The 27,859-nt window shown below is 45.2% G+C and overlaps 1 protein-coding gene across 2 annotated transcripts in view; it reads right to left on the reverse strand.

Annotated features, from left to right (window-relative positions):
• Positions 1–27,859, reverse strand: part of MAML2 (mastermind like transcriptional coactivator 2) — a 341,641-nt gene that overhangs the window by 87,511 nt on the left and 226,271 nt on the right. For both annotated transcript variants that reach the window (XM_031460615.2, XM_064492836.1), the window contains exon 2: positions 20,667–22,178. In XM_031460615.2, coding sequence (XP_031316475.2) covers positions 20,667–22,178 — 1,512 coding nt within the window. The remainder of the gene's footprint in view (positions 1–20,666; positions 22,179–27,859) is intronic.

The raw sequence follows: 27,859 nt of genomic DNA on the forward strand, positions 1-27,859 counted from the left end.
GAGGGCAGATAGGTCAGGAGCCCTCTGCATGCTTCTTACATAGAATTACACAGTCCTCCTTGCTAACACTCCAATGCTAGAGACTCATGGGAAAGAACTGATCTTGGGGGTCCAGCACTGATCTGGAAATCAGATCACAGCTCTAATCAGGGTTCTGAAGAATGAACGCACTTGGAGAAGCCGCTAAATGTCTCTTGCATATGTGAAGAGGGAGTAATGAGTTTATTAGAGACATCTCTGAGATTCATACCACCTCTGAAATACTGAACCTAAATCTGAGCATTTACATAGTTGAAATAAATTAAGCAATTTTTGCCTCCTCGGCCAGAATGATACTCAGCAAGGATGAAAAGGAAGGGGGTTGAGTCTCTTCGAATTGAAAGAGACCTCGTTCAAGGAAAGGGTCATTTTCTAAAAACCTACCCCATTCTATTTATTTTATTTATTTAAAAATTTTATTAATTGGAGTATACTTGGTTTACAATGTTGTGTTAATTTCTGGTGTACAGCATAGTGATTCATTTATACATACATACATATATTTCTTTTCATATTCTTTTTCACTATGGGCTGCTACAAGGTATTGAATATAGTTCCCTGTGCTCTACAGTAGGACCCTGCTGTTTATCTATTTTATATATAGTAGTTAGTATCTTCAAAAGACCTACCCCATTTGAAGGTCAGATTTACTACAAAATGAACCCTCAGTGGAACCAGGGATCCGATCATACGCCAGACTGACTGTGCCTTTAAAGCAACAGATGCCAACACTGGCCCCGCGCCCTGAACTGCCAAAGGAAACAAGAAGGCAAATCCAAGCCTCCCAACGCGACAAACCCCACTTGTCGCCTTCTCGCATGGGCGTCTAAGACTAAACGTGTCTCTCGGTGGCTCCATTTCAGTTAAGTACTTTTAGACCTCAGTCCAAGCCCCATCTCTTAGGATTTGGCTCAAAATATTGATAACCATAAATTTCCATATTTATATTTCCAATCTGTGAGGATTAAAAAAAAACTATTATGGAAACCAAGTCCTATCTTAGGGAGCAGACTGTATTTAATTTATACAATGAAACTTGGGCTGCAGCATTAATACTGTAACAATACTGAATAATTTAGCTGAAGCGTATTACATCCTTTGTACTGTAAATCCTTCCTTTTACTTTGGTGTTTTAGGCAAAATCATCAATTTAACCTCGCAGAAAGGCTTTTGTTTTGCTTTCCTGCTCTCCTGTCGCTTTGACATCTCCTCCATTTCTTTTTACTTGACTTCCCTGTCGCTAGATTCACTGCTAATTAAAGGAGTCACTGCAGCTGAAGACGACAATTTAGCGGCATGAAGCAGACCTACGATTTCAGGTGAAAGGCATTCCACGTGGCTGGCAGTGCTTTCCCCATCCTGGCTCGCTGGGCCCAGGAAAACGGGAACACCTCCACTCTGCCAAAGTGGAAGGTGGAGCATGTCTACTCGGCTTTTCATTTATTCACTCACTTGTCCGTTCCAGTATTGTGCTTAAAATGGTAGAGTCGGAAGGAGCCGTATGTAGACCATCTAGCCTAACGGTGTTCTACGGGCGTGTGTCCACTTCTGCGGAAATTTTCATCCACCAGTGGGGCCAAAAACAAAACAAAACAAAACAAAAAAACAAGGTTCGTGCGGGAAGTCTCTCAAACAGCTAAATTTATTTACCTTAAAGGATCGTCACTCACTCTGCAGTTATTTTTTTTTTTAATGCTAAAATGCATTTCCTGTCATGAAATGATGGTAATGGTAAGTGGGAGTTGTTTTAATGTTTAATGTCTTTACACCGAAAAATGAAATCTAGCAATCTATGTCAGCATCCCTATCACAAACATGATCTTGAAAGATAAAAGTCTAGGGACCGCGCACCCGATCTGATCATCTATTTCATTGGGGTTTGGTGAAAATGAGGCAGAGTGACTACCTGGTCGCACATGGCACCCCCAGCCCAACAGTGCCATCAAAGCCGTTGGCCTCAGACAAGCTCATATTCTCACAGCCTCACCATATGTGAAGGCAAGGGCACACTGTACCCACCACATACAAAGAGCTGTCCAGAAATGACTGTAATGCTGGGTTCTGTTTATAAAGCTGTTTTTGATGGCATGAGAGTTACAGCTGACATCCGAGAAATGTAACTTCTCTCAAAAACTGACAACCAAAAAACCAACCAAGGCAAGCGGTACCAAAAGATTCACTTCCCCAGTAGATGCTATCCTTGGAGAGGTCAATGTGGAGGAACGAGTCAAGGTTAGCCCACCTTTTGTGCAGATTATGATGGTGGTGTCAAGGCCACCTGAAGTCATTCGCCTTTGCAACTACACCTGGGTTCTCCCTGCATTGAGCATGGAGATGCTGGATACTTCGAGAGGAAGGAAAGAAGTACTGATGAGCATTCTAATACAAAACAAGATTTCAAGTCATTTTTGACACTGGAATAGAATTTAGATCTCTGTGTCTGAGACTTCAGGTTGTCTCTGCATTTGGCTGTCTCTAACTGAATCAGCAAACCCTTAGGGAAGAAGCTTCACCACCTTTCTATGGTCTGTTATGCCAAGCACACCAGCAGTGCTCAATAAATAATGCTTTATGGATACAGGAGGCCAAGGAGTGGGTGTAACATTTTGCTTCTGATTGTTCCTCTGGAAAAAAAAATGAATTAAATGACAAGAGTGATAAAAGGGGGAGGCAACAAAGAAAGGTAAGTGGAAACTTGATTGTGACTCGTTCGCTCTTTAGAACTTCACCACAAAGCCAGTTATGTGTTAGCTTCCAGCTCTGAAGTTTAGAAATTCAAGGTCGGATACCACATAGCCGACAAACAGATTTCCCAGAGAAGACACTGATAAGGTGTCATGTTTTCTTCCTAACATTCCCCAGTGAACTCCATGGTCTATTATTATATGGTGTGATCCTGGCAGCAAACTTGAAATGCAAGGAAACGGGATTCTGTTCACTTATTTCTTAGTAAAGTGAGTAAGTCAGAGAAGGAGCTAAGACAATGGTCTGTTTTACCACTAGGGTGCTCACCAGCTGACTTGCCCTTTGTTTTCCTTTCGAGAAGGTGTGCTTACAGGTATCACAAAGCTTGGTAAATTGCACAATGTCTCGCTTCCCTCTGGGATTCTATCGTCTTTTGTATCAGGGGCCCCCCAACCCTCCATCAAGCTTTGAGCGCATGTTTAAGTGCCTGTGAAGTGCTGGGGAGCGTGCTGGCTGCTGGAGACTGAGTGCTGACGGTTGCTTAGGGAACAAGACAGATAATTCTGGAAGGCATAACAGAAAGGGTGAGAAGATCTGAGCTAGGGGAAGTCGGTGGGGGTGGATGTGTCTGACCGGCTTCCTAAAGGAAGTGACGTGGAAGGGGAAACCTGACCGGCGAGTGGGAGTTTCCCCCAAGTTCTTTTTCTTTGTCTTTTCAGGTTACTGGCAATGCTGGTGGGGCTTGTGGCTGAGACCGCACAGTTTCCTGTGCCATCTGCTACAATGGTCAGTGTGCAGAACCTTTCTGCTCCTCCTGATTGGTGTTGACGTGGTACCTTTCACGCTGGTGACATGCGAATACCTCGGAGCTATCTGGCCTCGCCGTGCAGGTTTCTCACGCTCCCCTCAACCCGAATACTGAGGTGCACCCTGGGGCACGCCCTATGCTGTGGGTCCCCTGTCTCCACTTTTAGAATCAAATGGTTAATACATTCTCCCCTTTCCTATCTCAGGGCAATGCATAGGTGAAAAAAGTTCTTCATTAAAAAAAAAAAAAAAGGTAACTGACAGTTCTTTTGACTCTGTGGCCGGGCAGTGTGACACCGTCATCTGAAACACCATCCGAGCCCAGTCTCTGAGACACTTGGGGGTCAAAGCCAGACGTGTGAAACCTGCAGGTGGGACTGGCGTGTACCTTGTAACGTGTGACTGAGGAGGAACGCCAGCTTTGGGGAGAGAAACTGGCTCCCACCTTACTCTCTTCCCTGTTTCCTCTCTGTGAAACTGTAAATTCCACGTGTACTGGGGGGTGGGGGTGTAGCTCAGTGGTAGAGTGTGTGCTTGGCATGGTTCAATCCCCAGTACCTAGGTTAAAAAATAAACAAGTACACAAATAAATAAAATTTTAAAAAATTAAAAAAATAAAGGCGGTAGAATTTTAAAAATTAAAAAATAAAGTTTGTGCTCTTAAATAATTAAAAAAAATAAATTCCACATGTACTGTAATGCAGGCAGTGATGGAAGGCTGCTCAGTTCGCTGCGACACACCACACACACACACACACACAGGCACACACACACACAGGCACATGCACACGAGCACGGCCTTTTAGAGCTGCCTGCTTGATTTCTCACAGCAACTTCCTCCATGTGGGATCGGCTGTGGTCCCCGAGGGAAGCCTCGGCATCTGAATTTGGCAGGGAGTCCCATTCCCATGAAGTCGGGGCTGCCCTCACACTCCCAAGAAATAGCCTGGCTGGATTCTCACCCTTTGCCTCCGGCTTCCCTGGAGGATGTTGCACCCAAGTGGACCAAGGAGGGGTCTCCAACATTCCCCAGCTCACGCAGATACACAGGTTATTGGAAATGTCTTGTCTCCAGTTAGGAGGAAACCGGGACCCATGGACATCTGCATCGGCCCGCTGCTCAGCCCTCTTGCTGCTCTACAGAAATGAATGTTGGCAGCGCTCTGCATATCAAAACCATCCAAGTGGAGCCTGACCTTTGGGTCTTGGGATCCATGCTGAATTCACATCCATTTAGATTTGACCCCATTTCCAGTGTTTAGAGAAATGTGAAAGCCTTTTACAATAGACCCCCATCCCCCCCGGCCAAACTGAATGAAACATGAGGAGGAAAAACAAATGGAGAAATTTGTGAGGATGGTTGGCTTCGTCTGCATTTGCAAACAGAAACAGGCAATTTGTCAGGGTTTAAATTGCCTTATAAAGTATCTTTACACAGCGGAAGAGATGGTCAGAAATGCATTTTTTTGGGGGGCCCCAGTTTCCTTTCATTTCTCCCTTGGGATCTCTTTTTCCTCCACTTTACCCCATCTTTCTGGCCCTCTGGTTTTCTCTCTGGCTTTGACTGTGTAGGCAACTGCAATTTCATCACACACGTGGGTCAAAACCTTGTTTGAGGAATCATCACAGTTGTAAGAGAACGGCTTTTTCAGAAGCCACTCGTTCTGTGGACTCTATTCACAATATGCAAGGAACAGCCTCATCTACCGAGTCCCACCTCCCAGAGCTGGTGCGCAGTCCAGAGCCCGGGGGTGGGGGCCACCGGCCCCGCTGTCTCAATGGCGTATCCTTCGCTGCCTGCTGCTCTATTGATAGACTATGGAAATAGAACTGTAGGCTTAAAACTGTTTTATCTTGATCTATTAAATCAACAAAATTCAGCCCACAAACTTGTATGGGTGGGCATGGACATCTATAGGGGTTCAGGAAGTACCTACACTACGAATGTCTGTAAGTGACCGCGAGGAATGAAAAGCTCTGTGCCCCTTCCCTGGGGCGCTCTGGCTGATCTCATATTCCCCTTCCCCTGGTCTGAAGACTTGCTGCCCTTTGCCGTGAAGGTTCAACAGAAAGTGTTCCTGGTCTCCCCGGTCATAACCTGGAGCCCGGCTACCGTGGGAGCCCCTTCCTGGAGGCTTCATAGCAAAGAGTTTTGGTCACACCCGGGGCCCACAAGCCCCTCCTGCACTGTGAGCCTCTGCTTCACCAAATAGCTGGTATTCCTGACTCCACCACTACGCCTGGCTCCACCAAGGTGCACGGAACACATTTTGTTTTCATTAACGTGTTGTTAGAGAAATCGTGGTTAGCTCTCTAACAGCCCGACGTCCATCTGAGTCAAACAGGCTTTATACCGGCTGGCCTGAGGACTCCATCAACTTTCCTTAAATTGTTCCTATGGAAAAAATGCACCAGGAGTGCCAAACAGCCAAATTAAATATGAACTTTTGGAACTCAACGCTGAGAAGTGGCGATCGTTCAGAGAACAGTTACCTGCTTCTCATTTCGGACGGAATGAAAAGGCTCATGTTTCTGCTTCTGAAAGCTGTGATACTGAAACAGCAACCAAGAAGCTTCTAGAGAACAGTGCTAGGAGTGCGCAGGAACCCTCACTTCGCTCCAGTTCAGAAGCTGCCTGTGCCATCGGTCCCCCTGGTCTAATGGGAGCTGTGCCTGAAGCGACAGGAGCTCCAGGGGAGGAGGGCATCAGAGGGCTGCTGCTGTGCGGGCACGAAGGAAGTGCATCCACGACCGTGCAACGCGTTTGTCTGCCCGCACATTCATAACTAACTAACATATACAAACCACAATGACTCCATCTTCTTTCATTCATTTTAAAATCCTTTCCTATGCTTCTACCCCTTGTACTAACTGCTCATTTCGTTTCTGAGGAGGGCATCAGGACAGATTTCCAGGGAATGGGAGCTGGGAGTCCCGACTGATACAATACACAGCCAGAGGCACTCTCAGTCCTTCCACTCAGTAAGCTCCCCACTGCTAATCCTGGATGTCCCTGAGGCAGGAGCGAAATGTGATAAATGTCAGCAAATGAACTGATGGGCACAGAAACCAAAATCCACCAGGGAGAAGGGCAAAACCACAAACATATTTTCAGTTGTAACCAGATCAGACTGTAACTGCCTAATCCCTAATAAATAGAGGAGGATAAAGAATCAAAATCTCCTTTGGAAATAGCACTGTTGCAGAATTTCACAGAAAAATATAATAAAACTTGATGTACGTGGGACTAGGGAAATAGACGTTCTGTTAACCAGAGTTAAATTACACACACACACACACATAGACATAAGTAAAAGGGCAGTCAGTATATTGGGTATAATTTTATCTGACACTGGATTAAAGACATGCTTGAACAAAGTCCTTGAGGGCAAGGACTCTGCGTTCATGCTCTCTGGCTAAGGGACAGTGTGTGGAGTGTGGTCAGAAGCAGGCACGATCTGAATTCCAATTCTGCCTTCTGAGAGCTGTGTGATGGAGGAAAACTACTAAGTCTGTCTGCTCTCAGCTTCTTCATACACAAAGAGGAAAAAATTATTCCCGTTGCTTAGAAACGTCACGCAAAAAGCACTTAGCACATAGTAGGCGCTCAATAAATGACAGTTTCTTTCTCATTCCTCTGCACACTCTGTAGCACCAAATATTCTTCTTTAAAAAAATATTTTCCTTTTCTTTTTTTTAATTGAAGTCTAGTCAATTTATAATGTTGTGTCAGTTTCTGGTGTGCAGCATAATGTCCTAGTCATACACATACATACATATATTCCTTTTCATATTCTTTTTCATTATAGGTTACTACAAGATATTGAATATAGTTCCCTGTGCTGTACAGTAGGACCTTGTTGCTTATTTAACATATATTAGTTAGTATCTGCAAATCTGGAACTCCCCATTTATCCCTTCCCACCCCCTTTCCCCCCTGGTAACCATGAGTTTGTTTTCTATGTCTAGCACCAAGTGTTTTTACCAGGACATGATCGATGTTCAACAATATTCCTTCTTCATGTTTTGAAATTTGTTTTTCTTATCACCTCAAATGGGATTAAGATTTCAAGACTTCACTTTTCATACATCCTTTGTCAGGGAGCTACTGACAGAAACAGTCCACCAAAATGAGAATAAACGAACAAACAAATAGAGAAACACAAGGGATCCAGAAAGAGGGAATCTGACAAAGGAAAGAAACGGAGGGATTCCCAGGATGGTGGCAGGACGTCCTAGGATGACGCCGTATCAGCAGACCTAGAGAACACCTATCAGGAGAGGAATTCACCCCTGGAGAGGAAGTACAGGGACGGTACACTGAAAACATTATTTATCTCTTCCTAAGCCTGAAAACACCAATAGGGACTCAAGCAAAATTTTGACATAACCATATCGGGATAAAGGGGGAGAGATTGAAAGGTTTGGAAATGGAACTAAACTCTTCATCTATTATAAGACGTAGTAGATACTGCCTAAAGTTAATAAATCACTAGGTATCAGGTATGGATAAATTTAGAAATATGATGATAAATATGGTGATAAATCAAGCAACTCAAAATGAGGGAAATGATTTCCTCTAGAGACTCAGGGTGAGGAAGGGGGTGCCAGGGAGTGACTTTCGCATTTAAATGCTGCTTGTCTCTTTAAATTATGTGCAGGCGTTACTTGGATACAACTAAAAATTAAATTAAAAAATGAGGATAGCAATTATATTTTATATATAAAATAAATCCAAAATTCTAGAATACAATGGTAACCAAGGAAGTAAACAAGGTCTGATTACTCAAGGTAGAATACTCAGCAACAAGTGTGGTTCCAGAACTCAGGGCTGTGTTTCTCATTCCCAAGCCAGCTCCTCCCACATAGGGTATCCGTTTATGATACTTCTTAAAGCAGCGGGCATAGTCTTCTGTATCCACGAGGTGCTTAAATATCTATTGGATGACAAGCAACTCTACCAACTGCTCAGTTTTTTCATCATGATTTTTAAACGAGCTTGGTCCGGAGGACAGAGGGGTCACATCTGAAGTTTATACGGAGGGATAAACTTTTTGTTTTATTCGGAGGGATAAGATTATAGCTTAAATGGATTTGGAAAGTTCTCCCTGAAATCTAATTCTGGGGTAGATATTCTACAGGTCTAATCTACTTTACACAGTGCAGGGGTTTGCCAGAGACTCATTTGAGAAACTGATACTTGAGCAAGGCAGTCTAATGGGATTTTTAATTACGCATTCCTATAAGGTCTTCTAAACTCTCCTCCTGGGATAAACCAGAACTCTTGTTTGTAATCTCTGCCCCGAAGGAATCTAAATTCTGGGGAGGTGCCTCAGGGAAACTGAGAGGGGGAGGGGATGAAAGAAGTTTTCTTGCTAAAACAGAGTGTGACAACCACTGAATGGAGTTTCAGAAAACATTATATCCGCACCACATCGTCTCAGCTTCCTGGGGAAAAGTGATCACTGAATTAAAATCTAGTATTTTGGCCTAGGATTTTATAATGCAGCTTAATAACAGAAACATCGAGGTAAACAGTGTCACAGTGTCTCTGCACAATTTCCAGCGGAAGATGTCCCTCATGTTACCTAATTCCCCCAGTGATAGATATGCCTTTAATTCATTTCCAGGAAAAGGTTTGCTGCCACTGATGAACCTGCCTGCTTTCTTTTATATTGAAAGAAAAGACCCCTGTATCCCCACATAATTTGTTTTTGCCTTAGTTGCCTGGAAACCCAGAGTTAAATGAGAGTTCAGTTTTGGAGATCACTTGCGAATGTCTACTAACATTTAATTTGGATTGTTTTTAATGGATTTGGTTCTGACGGTCCTTATTTTGCAGAGAGAAGCAAGCCAGTACTTGTGAATTGCCTACCAGGTGCAGCCTTACGTTTGCTGTAAGTCTTGCGGGTTATTTCATGGAATGTGTTCAAGAATCCTGCAAGCTAGGTGCTGTGATTCTCATTTTACAGATGATGCAGCCTCCTTTCGGGGAACTGAAGTAACTTGGCGAAGGCTACATGCTCATTAAGATGCTTACAACATTTTTGGAAGTAAGCAATGTATAAATTCTCAATAATGTACTCTTTATATTCAAATTGATATCAGAAATTATTCAAACCTATTTATTTTCCTTTGATTTCAAGATCATACAGCCTATAACCACACACACACACCCCATAACTTCTTTCCCTTCCTTTCTTTCCTCTCTCCTCCTCTCCTTTGATTTCTGTGTCCATATGTTGGGATTTCTCTGTTAGCTCTTGGAGGTACAAAGATGAATTATTTACAGACTCTGGTCTCCAGGAGCTTACTATTTAGTGGAAAGATTAAAGTATAGACTTAATGACACCTAAAGGTTGAAAGCAACAAAGGCAATGAGCGATACATGATGCTTTGTGAGTGCGAAGCAGGGCAGAAATTCCAGGGTCACAACTCTCTAGGAAATTCACAGTTCACTGGACCAAGCAGATACCTCAACGCAAGTCTCACACAATGAAGGCACCGTACTGGAAGGGTCTGCGCACTGTGGAGAGCCCTAGATGAGGAGCAAACGGACTTGACCTGTTTCACGGCTTGAGGAGGGGTGATTACAACACTGTGGGCAGTCCAGGCAGGGGATGGTGAGGGACAGGGGCTGGGGTTCCAGGACACCTCAGAACTGATGAAGAAGGTGGACAGGATGCTGCAGCCAGAGAGGAAAAGGCAGTGGTTGGGCAAAGGACACTGATAGGGAGGAGAGCCGGTCCCGTGAAGTGGAGTCTCAGGGAAGGACTGGATCTGGGGTAATGCTGCAATTCCAGGGGGGCGGCCTGGCAAAGCCACAGAGGTAACTGGAACCCCAGCCACTGCCCCATGGAGTGTGGAGCGAGGCAGAATTTCTTAGCCTGTTACTGGGAAAGACAAGGGAGCAGTTCAGTAACACGAGCAGTGGAGCTGGAGGAGAAAGAGGTGGGGATGGTCATTAGTGGCTCCATAGCGGCACCGAGGAAGGTAGCCCAAGGGAGACAAAGAGGAATTGTACGGACACGGAGGTCCTGAGCCTGGTAACGGGGAAATGGGGTTCAAAAAGTAGGAGGGATGCTGGGTGCTTGAGCATGCTCAAGGATAGAATGGAGAGAATGAAGACATGAGATGCTACGGATGGAACAAGTCCTCTGGAGCATGAGCTGGAGTCCAGTGTTGGCCATCGGGAAGCCAACTGTGAGCAGCAAGGGAGAAAATGGGACAGAGGACAGGTGAATGGGTAGGGATGTTCCAGGACTGGCAGAAGGGAGGCGCTGCTGGGCCCACAGCAACTGCGCGTGCATAATCTCTGAAATGCTCTTGGCATACAGCGCTGGTGAAGGTCTCCTTGTCCCTGGTTTAGGCCCCTCCAGCGTGTTCTTTTTGTGGTCACTTTTCTGAAGAGCATATCTGATTGCTTAACATTCAACATGTTTGAATGTCTCAGCTACCCTGTGGCAGGCATAAGGTATGCCTCTGCTTAAAAACAACCTGGACAGTTTTCTCCATAAATTTCTGTTGCCCTCAATATGAATTTCTAACCTCCTCACAATGGCATGTAAGGCTTCTCATGATCTGGCCCCTGCTTACCACCCTACTCTCCTCTCTCCTCTCCCGACCTTGCACTCTGCAGCCCAGCCACGCTGGAAGGCCTCCTCCCTTTCACCTCACTAACTCCTGTTCTCCCTCAAAGTGGGCACTGCTATGGTACCTCCTGCAGGAAGCCTTTTCTGGTTCCCAAGTCTATACCAGGTGCTTCATCTCTGTGTTCTCAGAATACCTTATAGTAACTCCTATCAGAAACTTTATCTCACTACAGTATGGTCACTTGTTTCTGTCAGTCACTTATGTGCAGGGATTGTGTTTGGTCATTATTGGTAAATTACCCATGCTCCATATACGTTTTCTGAAAGAAAAAAAATCACGTGGAATACCATTGATACGATTCTCTCAGCTGACTCTTACCTATATGACTCCCCAGGATACAGGCCAGTCCAGCCTCCAACCACGGTGCCTCTGCACAGTCCCCTTCCTCGGGATGAGCCCCTGGGGCAGCTGAGAGTGAATTCTCTGCTTTCCAGGCCTGGCAACTGGAGCTGTTGTCAGGTCCACCGGCGGATGCTTCAAGGGCAGACTTGCGTGGAGGAAGGTGGGAGGGTCAGCTCCTGCCCCCACCTCTGAGGAGGAGGGGGGACATGTGAGCATCCTTAAGTCCCCAAAACAGGAGAAGGGATGACGGGTCAGTGGTACGATTCGTTTGTTCACTGGCTCGGCACACAGGCTGTAGGTGCCTACCGCAGAGTAGACACGTCTGGAAATGGCGTCTAACAGTGTGGATAATGGACACAGTCCCTGCCTTCAAGCCGCCTGCAGTTCAGCTGAGGAAGACACAGCAGCCCAACGATACAGGAGGGGTGATAACCGGTGAAAAGAGAGGAGGTGGAGGGAACCAGCAGAGGGCACAGCATGGGAGCTAAGCCAGGTTGGGGGGCCAGGGGAACCTTCTGGACGAAATGGTTTAGCTGAGACCCGAGAAGGCCTAGGGTTCGGTCAGCCAGGCAGAGTAGAGCCGGAGAATGTTCCAGAAGAAAGGAACGGCAAATTTGAAGACCTGAGGGCGAACGCATGGTACTTGTCAGGACTTGGAAGGCACTTAGGGTGCCGGGAGCTGGAGGGCACGGTGTACAGGAGTTGGAGGGGCAGCGACGGGTGAATGGGTGGGGGTCCGGGAAGGAGAAAGCGGGCAATAGAAACCAAGAAATCTGGACTGTTTGGCAGAAGCCAGGTGACACAGGGCTTGCAAAGCCACACAAGAATTTGGATTTTGTTCTGAGAAAACAAAGACGTTTAAGGGGCTGAGGCAGGTGACAGACATGGTTGAATCCCTCGTTTAGAATGCTCACCCCAACTGCAGGCTGGCAAGCCGGGACGGAGGCGGGCCAGCCTGCGAGCACTTGACGCAAGAAGGGACAAGCTTTTGCCCATGGGTATGTCCACTCCGATTCCATCCACCTGTGCCAGAGGCTGGCGGGACAGAGCCGGCCTGTCAGCTCGCTGCCTCATGGCTCTCCCCAACACACATCCTATTCCAGGAATAAAGTCTCCTCACCCTGGTTGCCAATAACACCTCCAGTGTCGCAACATCCTCGGCCCCCCCTTTCCAAGCCTGCCCTAGAACAGGTCTCAAAGGGGTCCGGGGAAAAGAGGCCAGTGCAAAATCGGTCAGTGGGAAAAGGGTACCAGAGAAGAGGGTATACAGCCAGGGGAGAGTGTGGGGGACAAACACCCAGAGCCACGAAGGAGAAATGTGAGCCAAAGGCCAGAACATGAGGCCCACACACCCCTGTGCTCACCCACGCAGACGTGTGGCCACCGGGACGGACGGAGGGCCAGAAAAGTCCCTGCTCATGAAATTCATGTTTCCTAAAGGTGGAGCCGAACTTAAGCTCCTGGGAAAAGCAAACTGTGGAAAATGCCAGTGATTCAGGGTGGAGGGAATCAGCAGTAGAAAGAAAGGGAAACAGGTCACTCATCCCCGATTCTTTCATCCGCGGGGACCTTGAAACTGGATTTTGCAGGATGTGCGGGAAAGGCATCACCGGCCCCGCTCGTTCTGCTACTCAATTTATTGCTTGAAGAATAAGGTGCTACCTGATTGTTTAGATTCATTGCTTAAAACACAAATATTCTTCCAGAGTTCTCTAATGAGTATCCAGAGAGCCGCCAAGGTTGTGTGTGTGTGTGTGTGTGTGTGTGTGTGTGTGTGTGTAAGTCTGGTCTTCCTCGTTTAAAACACAATATAAAAGAGTAAGATGATTCATTCACATTACACCTCTCTGATTCCAGAAGTCTGAATATTTGTGCGGTCTTTTGTTTCAAACCTAGAACTTCTCACGGTAAACACCTTCTAAATCTCAAGCCTTTGTGCCTGGCTTTAATTAACCGCTAATGTGAACGTTTACTGATCAGTGCGCTGGTTAAACGGGCTTTTGCTTCCTTTTGATTTCACCAAAAAACTCCACCCCCCCACCTTCTACCGAACTGATAACACTGACATCTGATTAGAAAAGGCAAAACTAATTAGAATGGGTGCAAAGGGGATTGTTGGAATCTCTTACATTAATGCACATTACAGTTAAATATCTGTCAGATTTTCCATTAACCCTCTTGCATTTCCATCTCCAGGATCAAATCTATTTCTTAACCTCACACCCCTTTTCTTCCCTGGTTGGAAACCTGGTATTCAACAGGCTAAATTACCCACTAATGCTTTAAATGCACGGCTCTTATTGATAGATGTGCACATGGACAAAGACCTTGGAATGAGAATAATAGAAGCCGTTCCCCTAACTGTGGATTTAAACCCTCTGAATTGTGATTCCAAGGCTAACATGTTCTTCCTGTTACTGTGTTTGTTTCTTTGTTGAGGGATCCAGGAGTTAACTGTTGCTTTACACCGATTCACTCTATTGTGATCTGAGCTACTGCCTACTCTGCCTACTAGGACGACAAAATGAAACAGACCCTAAAAGTGGAACATGCAGCCAAATAGAGTTCCACGCTGTAGGAAGTTAAAAAACCACGTTCAGAGTTGAACTTGAAGACTTAGGGGAAAGGCCCACGGGAAAAGCCCATGATTTGGGCTCAGTTACTGCATAAAGCGGATTTAAGGATCAGGACAGTGGGACAGTGTAGTATGTTTTCCCAATGGGAGTCCAATACTATTGGGAACAGCTGTCTCCTTCTGACCAAAAGATCATGGAGGGGAGGTACCATGCCTCCCTGATCTTTTAGATGGGTGCGAAGAGGGTTCTTTGGGCCACTTAATCTTTCAGTCTTCAATTCCTTCAATGAGCACACTGAGGGTAGTCAATACATTTTCATCATATGAATGAATGAATGTAACAATTGTAGGTTTCACCCTACTATGAAACTAACAGTGACCCTGAACGGGTTCTTAAATCTTGATGGATCACGTTAAAGAAAAAGAGAGTGAATGAATTTTCTTTATCACTTAAAAAAAAAATCTAACAAAGCCTTTGGATTTTTGCTTTTAAAACACACCACTCCCTTGGGTTTTCTCCATTTTTATCAGGGATCAGAGGTACCAGGAAGGCCAGCAGCAAACCAGCCAAGCCACAGAAGCTAGAACAAGCCTGCAATGTGATGGAAATAGCTCCATTTGAAAGCACTCTCTCGTTGTTTGATTTTTCAAAACTTTAAAAATTTTATTTTTCCCCTGACTGCATCACACCATCATCTTTGTTCTCAGTGGTAGTATTAGTATCCAGAACTGTGTCTGGCACAGAGCAGGCACTCAACAAATATTTCTAAATGAATGAATAAAAGGTGTTGCTAGAGTTAAGACTGGAGCCATGCTCAGTTTAGCCAGGAATCTTTCGTTCCTGACTACAGGTTGGGCAGACCAGGAGACGTGGAGACCTGTGCTTTTAGATAAGGCAACTGCATCAGAACTGGCTTAAATTTTGCCTGAGGCAGGAAAAAACTGGGGCTGTAGACAACAGTGACACTTCAAACAGGTATCACAAAAAAAGGTCCTGTTAGCACAACCCAAACCACCTCCACCAATTTCCTTAACTTAAACAGCAGAGTAGTTATGAGCACTGACTGGGCTTTACAATCAGACTAGTTACTGACTGTCACTCTGAGCAAGTTATTTAACTTCTCAAATCTTCAGTATCCTCATCTACTAAAGAAGGATTGATAATATCTACCATGTGGGTTATTCATATATGGCACAGAGTTGCTCCTAAGGTTAAAATGAACAAGCCAACAGACCCTCACAAAACACAAGCAAAACCTCTACTGTTAATTTTTATAGTCAAGAGTCTTCGTTACAAATTATGTTAACATATGTGCCTGGAAATTCACTCTGGATCCTGGCCTTAGTGCTAGTTTCACGGTGTATTAAAAACAAATTTTTGTTTCCCCTGTAAACTTAAAGATAAATGATGAAGTACCAAAGATAAAATGAAAATGTGAAAATAATGCTTCTGACCTGCCATGGACAACCGTGGTGTATCTATACCAGCCCTTCTCCCTTTTGCCAGCAAAACCCAGCTGAGGTAAGTCACCGTGTAACTCACCCAACGGTCAAGGGTCATTCTCATTGACCACCCAGCATCTCCTGGGTCTCTATCCTAACTTAACTCTAGATTTCACATCATTTATGAAATCAGAGGGTTTCTGTTTTTTCTAAACTGTCTTTTAGACGCACTCCTGGGTTCTGAGTATACGAACTGATTTTCTTTCCCAGGTGTTTTAGGATTTTGGTTTGGTTTTGTCTCTGGCCTCTCAGGCTCCTGATTTCCTCATATCCGATCCTAGCCCCGAAAACCAAACTCTACCACTAGCCTAAATGTCTGCCGTTTTAGCCCACCTCTAGCCAGCCAAGGGGGGCTTTGTATGTTACATCGTTGCAGAACTCTGAATTCATAACTGATTTCCCATCAGAAAAGGCAATCCCAGTCAATCGAAGGTTCGACTCCTTCTCTGGCACTTTCACTGGGCAATTGTAAGGATTTAGAAGGGCGGTCAGTATATGAGAGCTGCAGCGATGCCTCACTCCCCCACCCTCAGCTAGGCCAAATGGGAGACACCTTTCTGAGTGCTCATCTTTAAGATCAGATATACACAAGAGTAACTTAAAGAAGGAGGTGGGGGGGGGGGACATCAGGAGACTAGCCTGATTTATGCCAAGGGCTGATATACAGAGTACTGACGGGTAGACTTGGCAAGGTAGAGGGAGTGGGGTGAGGTTCCTAATATGTGACTGAGGAGCTTGGCTTTAAACTAAGGAGGAAATGTACAAATTTATGTTTTGGTCATAACAAACCATCCATTCGCTGGCTGCCTTCCCTCTCAAGAACTTTTAGAGATGGGAGAATTCTAAACCAAATATAGAATCCACTTGAGTTTCATGGACCTAATGTTAGAAGCAAAAAATTCACACTTTAAAGTGTCTGATTATATAGCTCTGAAAAAGACCACTTTCTGGTTCAAGAGGTTAGCGCTTTGGATTGAACTCTCATGGGCCCTGGTCAACCAATAATTCTGTCACACCTTAAACAAGTGTTCAGTGACTCGAAGATAAATCAGAACTGCCTGCGTTACAGCCTTCTCCTGCCCTCTCCCATAACCTTCAAATCGGAAAAAGAAGAAAATTATAGCCAGGAGGTACTTTCATTTGCCAAACTCCAAACATTAGCAAGACAGAGTTGCTGAAGACATTTTGTGAAACACCAAATGCCATTTGTTCTCCCAGTCTCTGGAGAAGGGATTACTTAAAACCACTCCAGGCATGGAACAATAAAGTTGTCTCCAACGATTCGATTGCGACCCTGTCTCAGGTGCCATTTGCATCAGGAGACTAGAGGTGGGTGGGCACCCGATAAAGGGAGATGGACATACGAATCCCCCAATTTCTGCCTCTGCCTGAGCATGCAGACCTGTGTGGGTTCAGAGTTCTGAAAGATGAAGACAAGGCTATCTTTGTACAGTCTACTGGCTAAATTATAAACACCCGATCAACAAACTCAATCTACCATTTTGTAGCCGAAAGCCAAGGTGTCCGCCATTTCCAAGACTGGAATGTCCCAGGCAGCATATCCTATAGTAAATCTTCCTATGTTTGACACAGGGGGAGGATGACAAGCAGATTTAAAAAAAAAAAAATCATGACTACTATTTTCATTCAGGATGCTTTGGCTGATAAACTTAAGAACTGCTTCATTTCCAATCCCTCCCTTCTTTACGGCTTTAGTGATGAATACCAGAGATTTGGCCAATTTGAAATGAGAACACACATGTGTACCATCTACTATGAATGGCAGAGTTCAAACTACTCCCTCCCAGTTGAGAATACTTAGCAACATACTGGATGAGACAATAAGAATAGAAAAACCTAGACATATGTACAAACATCCAAATGAAAATTGTTTCTTGAAATTATCAAGAAGCAACTCATTAATTTTCTTTACTTCCTACAGAGAAAGTTCACTAACCAAGCTGGAAATATAGTTCTGTCACATAGTTATTCTTTGTTTTTTGACCCAAAAGCAACATTACTCAGCTTGACTGTTTTCAAAAATAATGCAGACAGGATGAATATTACAGCATTGGTAATAATCCACACAGTGTGCTGAAAGCACGGAAGACAGTCCCCAGAGAAAAACTCCGTAACTGTGTTGAACAACAGCACCGTGATTCCAATGGGTCCAACCCTTCCAAAGGTGATTGCTTCCAAGAGAGCAACACTGAGCTGACTACAGAGCTCTGGTACACTCGCTCACAACTCAGACACAGGACACTTCAGAGTCACACATCATAGAACTGTTGAGCTGGAAGGGACAATATGGTTCAATCTACAAGGTTGGGATAAAGCTTTGAATGGCTAACTACTGTCTGCCTGTACTGAAGCGGCCTTTAGCTTGAAATGTGACCACCATTTCTACCACTTTTGAAGGGCCTTCTTGGAGAGATGAAAATTATCTTGCAGTCGTAAGTGTCATATGCACTGGGAAAAGTAAACAATTATCTAAGGCACTGGGAGATGTTTGTTGATTTGGCCTTTAGCACCCATTGGTGTGCTTGGGTCCTAGAAGCTGGTATGGGGACTGAGGTGGGAAGTACGGTGCACAGTTGTTAATACAAACAGTAGAGCTGAAAACAAGACAAGGGATGCTGGAGGTGGCAGGAAGGCTCCCAAAGAAGGGCTGACGGGGGCACCAAAAGATGTATTTCCTTTTGTAAATAGTTTATTTTGGTTAGTTTCACAGTGTTCACCCTCAGGAAGGTCAAGGGTCACACAGATATTTGTTGATTCTTTTCTTTAAGGCCCTGAAGGTAACTTGAGATTTGACTGTCTCTATGTGTCCCCCTCCAAAAGAAACTTAATCTGCTACATAGATTATGTAAATATGGATCAACATGATATGAAAAATTCCTTTTGAAAATTTCATAATGATCGACAAATAGTCATCCAGTTCCCAACCAATCCTACTTGTGAGCTGTATTGCTTAGTGGCCGAAAGCACAACCTTCAGATTCAACCATCAGAATCCCAGCTCAGTGTCTATTCTCTGTGTGACTTTGGAAAAATTACTGAACTTCTCTGTGCCTCAACTGCCTCATCTATAGGATGAGAATAGTGGTAATTCCTTTATATGCGTAAATTGAGATACCGCACGTAAGGGAGACAGAAGTCATGCCAGTTTGAGAGTAAACAGTCAACAAATGCTAACTTATTAGTATCTCATTATTTATTATTTCCACATTTATGGGCAGAAGTCTGGGCCCAAGAAAGGTAAATCACTACCCACTCACCACACTGCTGGACAGAATTAAGGATCCTTTTCTTTTATTCCTCTAATACTGTTAAAATTTGAGACTTATTCCAATAGGTCTCCTACATAAAAGTAACGCCTGCTAAAAAAATTTCCTGGTACCATATATGGCTCTTCCCATGATAATCACAATAACAGCCAACTTTATGCTAGATTCTGATCTGAGAAATATATCATTTCATTCTCAAAAAAATCCTAGGGTATATATTATCACCCTCATCTACAGGTGAGGAGACCGAGGCCTGGAGAGGCTCACTGATTTGCTTGCGGTCACACAGCTAATGAGTGTCAGGATTTAGCCACATCAACATGGCTACATGTAACATCAGAAAGCAGTTCCACAATCCTGTTTGTGTTTAAATGATCCTGACTTATGTTAAAAACGGAACTTTGTAGAACACATACAATGACTCTACTCCAAGCCCATTCTTCGTAATTTATGATTTAAAACAAACAAACACACACACACACACACACTTCTTAAGTGGATAAGAGCCGCCAGTTTTACCTGGTGCACAGCTCTTGAATCCTGGTGAGTCTAGCTTTCTCCTGGCATCCGTCTAGGGCAAAGGTTCGCTTGGCCACAGTGTGTGGTGCTTATGTGCTCTTTTCTGGGCAGTAGCCATGAAAACGACTCTAGGGATGTGACTGCAATGAGGCTCTGTGCTGCCGCACTGCCCTGACGTATTGGTTTGACATGTAACATACCATCTTTGCCCTTGGACCCTAACACAGACCCATCAGATTACATTCACAAAGCAATATTCAACCTCCCTCCCTCCTTCCTCCCCTCCTTTCCTTCCTTCCTTCCTTGCTTCCTTTCTTCACTTATTCCAGGAAGAATTTTTCTTTTCAAGTTCCCTGGGGATCAGTGCTTATTTCACTAGTATGTGCTCTGGAGACAGAGAACTATCTCTTCCTACAATTACTGTTTCGGGCAGAATAAAACCTCTGCTTTCTGTTAACCACAGGATATATGGTAACCACAGATTTTGTTTTTCTGTTTGTAGTCATGATGGTTTCACCCTTTAACACTTAATTCAGGCATTACTTTCTCCAGAAGCCTTCCCTCATTTCCCCTTGCTCGGTACACACCCAGCCTTGGTACTCCGTATCATTATCCTTTCCACTCAGCATCAGAATGATAGTTTTGAAAGCCTGTCTCCCCCTCCAGACTGTACTCGCAGACAGAGAACACGTCTTATTCAAGGTGGACAGGCAACCCTCATGCACCAGCATGGAGTCACAGCAGGATCTATTATGATGGGTTGGGCACTCCGACATTTCGGTTGGTTGGTGTGGGTAGAGACTAGTCATTAAATACTCTTAATACCATGTCTGGCCTTATTTCAATGCTCAGCATAGTCACAACATCATGCAGGCGGTAAGTACTCAAAACATGCATGCCGACCTAATGCCTGGTTTGTTGACTGAATGAGTCAACACTGGGCCTGGGCATATCAGAATATCGTCGACAACCCCACATGTCACTAGAGGCGTGGATTAGAAGGCCACATCCGCCATAAGCAAGAGCCTTTGATCACTCCGGATCCTGAGGACAGTTACGCTCTACCAGGAAATACCAGCCCTTGCCTTCGGATGCCTCAGGTGAACCAGGCGTCCTGAGGTCTCCAGGGGAACCCGTCAGGACCACCGCTGTCTTTGTGGTCCTGATTCTGTCCTGACACAAACGAACAGTAACCACAGCATCACGACCAAGCTACGTGGTCTGCGGGTGCTGTGTGTGCAGGAGCCCGGCACTTACCTGGCGGTGTTGTTGGGAGACTTGATACCCCAGCCCTGCGAGGGGCTGATTCTGCATTTTCTGAAGCAGGATCTTTTGCTGAAGCGGCAAGGGGGACCTCAGCAAAGGCTGGCTCGGGAGAGGCTGGGCGGGCTGCGGCGGCGGCGGCGGCGGCGGCGGCTGAGCCGGGATGGAGCTCGGCGGCTGCGGCTGCGGCTGCGGCTGCGGCTGAGCCGGGATGGAGCTCGGCGGCGGCTGCGGCTGCGGCTGGGTGTAATGCAGGAGGGAAGGCTTGCTCTGGGAAGGCAAAACCGAAGGCATCGGCTGGCTGGCTTGATCTGAGTTAAAATGAAACAGCGGCTTGGTGTTGCCATGCCGGGGCTCCAGCGCCGTGTGCGGGCTGCTCATGAAGCTCCGACTGAGATCCTGAGGCTTGGGCTGCAGGAGCACGTCCAGCGGCCCTCCCTGGGCCGACGCGCTGGCCTTGTACATGTAGTTAGCCATGACCTTGGGCTGGCCGCCGCCGCCCGCTACCCCCGGCAGCGGGGAGCTCTGCGGGCTGAATGGCTGCTGGCCGAAAGAAGGGCTGGGGATTTTCTCCTGCCCGAAGGGACCCGGGGACGGCCCGGCGGACGAGGACAGGGCCGGCCAGTTGCTCGACTGCTGCTGCTGCTGCTGCTGCTGCTGCTGCTGCTGCATCCGGACATGCTGCTGCCGATTGGCGGCAATCTGTTTGAGCTGTTGGGCGTGGGACACCTCCTGCCAGCTCGGCAAGGCCCGGCTGGCCCCTGCGGCTGTCTGCGGCTGAGCCTGGCTCTGAGGGACCGAGGGGATGGGGGAGGAGGTGGAGAGGGCCGAGGCGGCCATGGAGAACGCGGGACCCGCCGATGAGGGCCTCAACTGAGGAGAGCCCGAGGGGCCCTGGGTCAGGCCAGGCGAGTATTCGCTTTTGATCACTGCCTTCTCCACGGACAAGGACGGCCTGGGCGTGCTCCTCTGGCTCTGCTGACCCAGGTCCAGGTTAAATGGGTCGTCCTGCTTAATGGTGGCATTGATCATGTTCTCCAGCTCCAGGTCACTCATGGGAGGCACGGAGATGTTGGTCAGCTCATTGAACAGCTCCTGCAGCTCAGGGTCCATCAGCTGCTCTCCAGAATCGTCCCCGTACCTGTTGTTAGAAAACATATTCTCCTGGGCCATCTGGCCGTCCATGTGCTTACTGCAAGAGAGCGTCTCCCCCGGTTCCTTCTTCACCTCCTTCAAGGCCATGCTGAACAGACCGTTTCCAGGAGAGGGTGCGTGTGGTGGCAGCGTGGCAGGCTTCCTCAGCGGGGCTTGGCTCATGGGCAAGGTCCCTGCCATCATCTGACTTTGTCCATTATTTACTTGAAGGCCTCCTTGTCCTGCAGCGAGGTTTTCCCCGACACGGATTCTTTTGATATCAAGGAAGGAGCTGTCGACAAAGCCATTGGGCCTCTTGCTGTTGGCAGGAGACAGGCTGACGACCTGTTTTCTTTTCAAGGAACCCTGGAGCTGAAAGACAGAGGGGAAAGCAAAAAGCAAAACGTGAGCTCTTAACCCAGATATACGTTTGGTCAAAAGAGGCAAGATATTAGAATGTTTCTTCCATTTACACACAGGATGAATTCAAAACGAAAAAGGTACAAATGAAGCATTGTCTGGAATATAATGAAACTTACAGTAACACAAACAGAACAAAGTGTTTCTGGAGGGGCAGGTCCATTAAGGGTGAGAGGTCATAGTGGTTCCCACGATTGGTACTTTGGTCAATGGATGAAGACTCCATCATACGTTATCAGGAGTTACCGATAATACCTACGATCAATCACCAAAGTGGTGGTGTTTTCTGGAGCAGACCAGACTGTCCCACACGCATGCACACACAACCCTTACGGCCACCGGCCACTGGAATGAGCACAGTGTTGACAAAGATGGGAAACACTGAAGAGTCTAAGGCTGAGGCACTTTCCAGTTTCTTTTCTCACAGATCCAACCCCTTCAGCGCTATTCTCCTCTATGTAAGTAATTGGAATAGTTTATATGTCCAAGGAGATAGCTTCTCTGTTGTTTACTTATTTTTCTTCCTATGATTCTGTGACTCTGCAGTCAAGCCTGTGTAGCAACATGGGGTGGGTGCACAGAAGCCACTGTGAGATTATCGTTGACACTCTAAGCAGAGATTTTCCAGGATATTCATTTTTTACATGACCTGTCTCTAAATCTCTTAACCAAAATCAAGGTGTAGAAAGGCAGTATCACAAGGTGGTTAAGAATTCAGGCTCTGCACTGTTTCCAACAGCCAAAACATGGGCGCAACCTACATGTCCATCAATGGATGACTGGATAAAGAAGCCGTGGTATATTTATACAATGGAATACAACTCAGCCACAAAAATGAAAATAATTCCATTTGCAGCAAAATGGATGGACCTGGAGACTGTCATTCTAAGTGAAGAAAGCCACAAAGAGAAAGAAAAATACCATATGATATCACATATATGTGGAATCTAAAAAAAGAAAGAAAAGAGACAAATGAACTTATTTACAAAACAGAAACAGACTCACAGACACAGAAAACAAACTTGTGGTTACCAGAGAGGAAAGCAGGTTGGAAGGGATAAATTGGGAGTTTGAGATGTGCAGATCCTAACCACTATATATAAAACAGATAAACAAGTTTCTTCTGTACAGCACAGGGAACTATTTCAGTATCTTGTAGTAACCTATAATGAAGAAGAATATGAAAAGGAATATATGTATGTATATGTATGACTGAAACATTATGCTGTTCACCAGAAACTGACACAACATTGTAAACTGACTATACTTCAATAAAAAAAAAAATTAAAAAAAATTTAGGCTCTGGAGCCAGCTAAGCTCAGCTCAAATTCCAATTCTGTCTCTGAGTGTTAAGTGATGCTGGCACTTTACTTATCTGAGCCTCAATTTCCTTATCTGGAAAATGGGGACAACAGCACTTAATTCATAGAAAGAAATGAGATATGAAAGTTCAACACAGGGCTTATTGAAGTAAGAACTCAACAAATTTATAAACTCAAGTTGTATAAACTGTAAAAAAAATATGACTTACTACATTCTCAAAGAGGAGTGCCTCTGTGAACAGCAACAGGAACAGCAAAATATTAAAGCACTTCATTGGTTGGCTCAGTGATTAGACTGTTCTATTAACATTAGACATTATAGAGAAAGCCTTAAGGACCATACAGTCACACCAGTAAGTTAGTAAGAAACAGAAAACTTTCATCCACTGATCTTTAGAATAGACAGCCCATAAATAAACCCACAGACCTACGGTCAATTCATCTTCGACAAGGGAGGCAAGAACATATAATGGAGCAAAGACGGTGTCTTTAGCAAACAGTGTTGGGAAAACTGGACAGCCGCGTGTAAATCAGTGAAGTTAGAACACTCCCTCACACCATACACAAACATAAACTCAAAATGCCTTAAAGACTCAAACGTAAGACAAGACACTATAAACCTCCTAGAAGAAAACATAGGCAAAACATTCTGTGACATAAAGCTTAGCAGTGTTCTCCTAGAGCAGTCTACCCAGGCAATAGAAATAGAAGCAAAAATAAACAAATGGGACCTACTTAAACTTATAAGCTTTTGCACAGCAAAGGAAACTATAAGCAAAACAAAAAGACAACCTATGGAATGAGAGAAAATATTTGCAAAAGATGTGACTGACAAGGGCTTAACTCTTCACCACTGATCTTGAGATCCTCGTTGCTTGGCCTCTAAAGTGAGAGGCTGTATCTATCAAAGTGTGGCTTTCCCAGTGCAGCTGACCCACTTAAATTATTTAATGTCTGCTCAGGATAACTGTAAATCACCGGAGGCAGAAGGACACTTCCCAGATATAAAATCCTGTCACTTCTCTTGTCCTCTCTTTTCTCTTACCATCACTCCCCCACCCTCCTCAAGATTTTTAGGTAACCTAATTAGAAAATGAAATTGATGTAATTGAGAACCTATTAAATGCCAAATATTTAAAATATGGTCACTTTATTTTCCTTAGTCTTACAACAACCCCTTTAGAAATGTGTTATTTTATAGATAAAGAACCCAAGGCTCAGGGAGGCTAAGTAACGTGGCCAGTGTCATACAGCTAGTAAGTGGTGGGCCTGGGCTTTAACTCAAGGTCACGTAGTTCTAAAGCCTGTATCATTTCCACTATGTGACGTCGGAGTCAGCTTGTTTAGGGCTAGGGTCCGCCCAGCATGAAGAGGGAGGGGGCACTGAGCACAGAGACAGCCTGGATCTCTGGTCACATGATGAGGAAACTGGGAATGGCCAGGACGCAGTGTGGGGCTGAATGTGAACAGTGTTTCTTGTCAAGCGGTCCATCCATACCTGTTTCTGCAATCCCTTACCTGTGGTTTTGCCCCTTTGCAAGTGTGTGTAGTTACGGTGGATGGACCATGTTGGTATGACCAGTTTTTACCTTTTACCATCGCTAATTGGTAATCAGAAAAAAGGAACCTGACCCAAGCTGGACCAATCATTCCTTCCATGAGAATTCTGGAACTGGAGAAAGTGAGACTAGACTCTTTTGGGTGGCTGCACAGTCATTTACAAAACATGTGAGGTGTTGTTCCATTAAGCCAACCAGAAGCCACAGAGGAAGTAAGTCTGTAGAAAGAGAGAGAATGTTGCAGAGAGGAAAGACACAAGTTTTGATAGCATTTGAGGGCCTGCTTTCGATCCTAGGTCAGCTCTGCTTCTCTCTTTATTTCCCTTCATATACTGTAGAATCTTCATAATAAAGTCTCCTTTTTGCTTAAGCTAATAGGAGTTGGACTTCTGTTACTTTCTACCAAGAGCCCTAACTAAGACTCATGAGATTTAACATTTGGTGATAAGCAATTTGCAGCACGAGGTCGGGTATACTTTGGACCTGGGTGGGAAGCTTTTCTCCCCACTGTCTTTGCTGCCTCTCCACACTTCACTGACTCCTAATCCTGTCTATTCACTGAGGTAGGCCAGCATCCTCACAGATCACTGTCACCAACTGAAAGTAGCTATCGTCCGTCCTCGTGAGGTCAGCCAGAGCATAGACCAAAGACGGTCGGTCAGCCGTGTCGCCTGAAGAGTGGCCACGCTGATTTATTTCAGCATCAGCTACATTGGAAGATTTTTTCAAAACTAGCAAAGAGCGAACAAATGAAAACATTCTTTTCTCCAGGTTTGTGTTATTGTCTTTGATTTATTTTCCACTGCTCTGGGAGAAAAACCCAAAAAACAAAAAAAACCTGTTCTGCCAGATTCTCCTTCGCTCAGGCCACTCCCTGGCAGTTCAGCACATACTCTGGGAAGCAGCACGCGCATGTTCTCTAAGCCACCAGGATCGGAGCGGCAGTAAGAGAATTAGCCATGGCTGGAGCAGCAGTAGCATAGTCATAATAATAATAATAATAATAGCAACAGAGTTATTTATTGAGGGTTTGCACACTAGGCATTGCGCTAAGCTCTCTGTGTGGACAACCTCATTGAATTCTACCAAAACTACTCTAAGAATCCTTACCACCACAACTCCATAAGGTTGATAGTATTTCTACCCTCTCCCCTCCCTTTTACAGATGAGAAAAAGGTTTAGAGATTAAGTCTTCAAGATCACACGAATACTAAACAATAAAGCCAGGAATCAAACCAAGCCTTCCCCCTGCAGGGCCTGTGCTGTACAGTAAATGGCATCCCAGGCCCTGTCAGGGGTTGATGGTGCCCACACACCGGTTTTAAGGAGGCCCCGATCTAGTCCTGACTCTGGTATTAACCTGCTTTGGTATTTTAGGAAGTTACTTCTCTTCTATGGACTGTAGTTCCCTCTTTTATAAATAGGATTATCTCTGAGAACTCCTTCCTGCCGGAAGCCAGAAAATAACAGTCACTGAGGGAGAGAGAATTGTTTTTTAGGCACAGGTATCATGGTCTAAGGTCACCCCCAAGCCTAGCCGGAGGGATGCTGAAGATGGGAGACCGAAGTCAGCCTGAGTGACACGTGGAAGACACCCCCGAGGACAAAAGAGATTCCATTAGGACTTCACGAGGCATGACACTTTACCAAGAAAATTCTGGCGATGACCTGGGTCCTGCCTTGTAGACACTTCTAATCAAACTTACATCACCAAGGCTCAATGAATGCACAAACGTAGTAGGCACCAAGCTACAACATGGCACAGTCTAAATGATTCTCAAAGTTCAGCCTTTGCTTTGAAGGATTCTCTTTGCTGGACTAAAATTTCTCCATCAGATGGATGGCTTTGAATTATAGTACAGAGTCTCTAAAAGTTCTCTGGCAAAACGCAAATTAGGAGTAGAGAAGGAACACAGATAGTTATCACATGAATACTTCAGTGAGACGTATGGTTTATTAGAAAAAGTCAGTGCCACCTTACCAAGACAAGAAGAGTCCTAAGGGAATGAACCTCAGTCAGAGGCATGAAGACGTGGGTTACAACTGAGAAGCATGGTGGCTGGCCTAGGGAGGGTGGGAGTTCAGTGCAGACCTTCTGGGTGGCTGGGGAGGGCAGGAGAGGGAAAGGTAGAAGTATCAGGGCGGTGGATGTCCTGAAGGCCAGAGGGGCCAGATTGCTTCCAGAAAGCAGTTAATAACATTGAAAGGCTAGAGGAAAGGATCTCCAAAACCAATCTCTCAGCCAGGGCTGACTGACCTGTTAGGCCTGGGAGGCCCAGGGCCCAGGGCCCACGGTGATCTTAGGGGCCCATGAAAATGTTTGAATTTAATTTAAGATGAAAAAAAAAGCAAGAGTGCCCCAGTGTTCACAACAGCACTGTTTACAGTAGCCAGGACATGGAAACAATCTAAATGTCTATTGACACATGACTGGATAAAGAAGATGTGGTATATATACACAATGGAATACTACTCAGCCATAAAAAAGAATGAAATAATGCCATTTGCAGCAACTTGGATAGATCTAGAGATTATCATATTAAGTGAAGTAAGTCAGAAAGAGAAAGACAAATATCATATGATATCACTTATATGTGGAATCCAAAAAAAAAGATACAAATTTTAGTTACAAGCCAGAAATAGACTCACAGACATAGAAAACAAACCTATGGTTACTAAAGGGTAAAGGGTGGAGGAAGGGATAAATTGGGAGATTGGGATTAATAGGTATGTATTATGATATGTAAAATAG

This window comes from Camelus dromedarius, chromosome 12 (genome assembly GCF_036321535.1).
Source record: "Camelus dromedarius isolate mCamDro1 chromosome 12, mCamDro1.pat, whole genome shotgun sequence".
Classification (NCBI taxonomy): Eukaryota; Metazoa; Chordata; class Mammalia; order Artiodactyla; family Camelidae; genus Camelus; species Camelus dromedarius.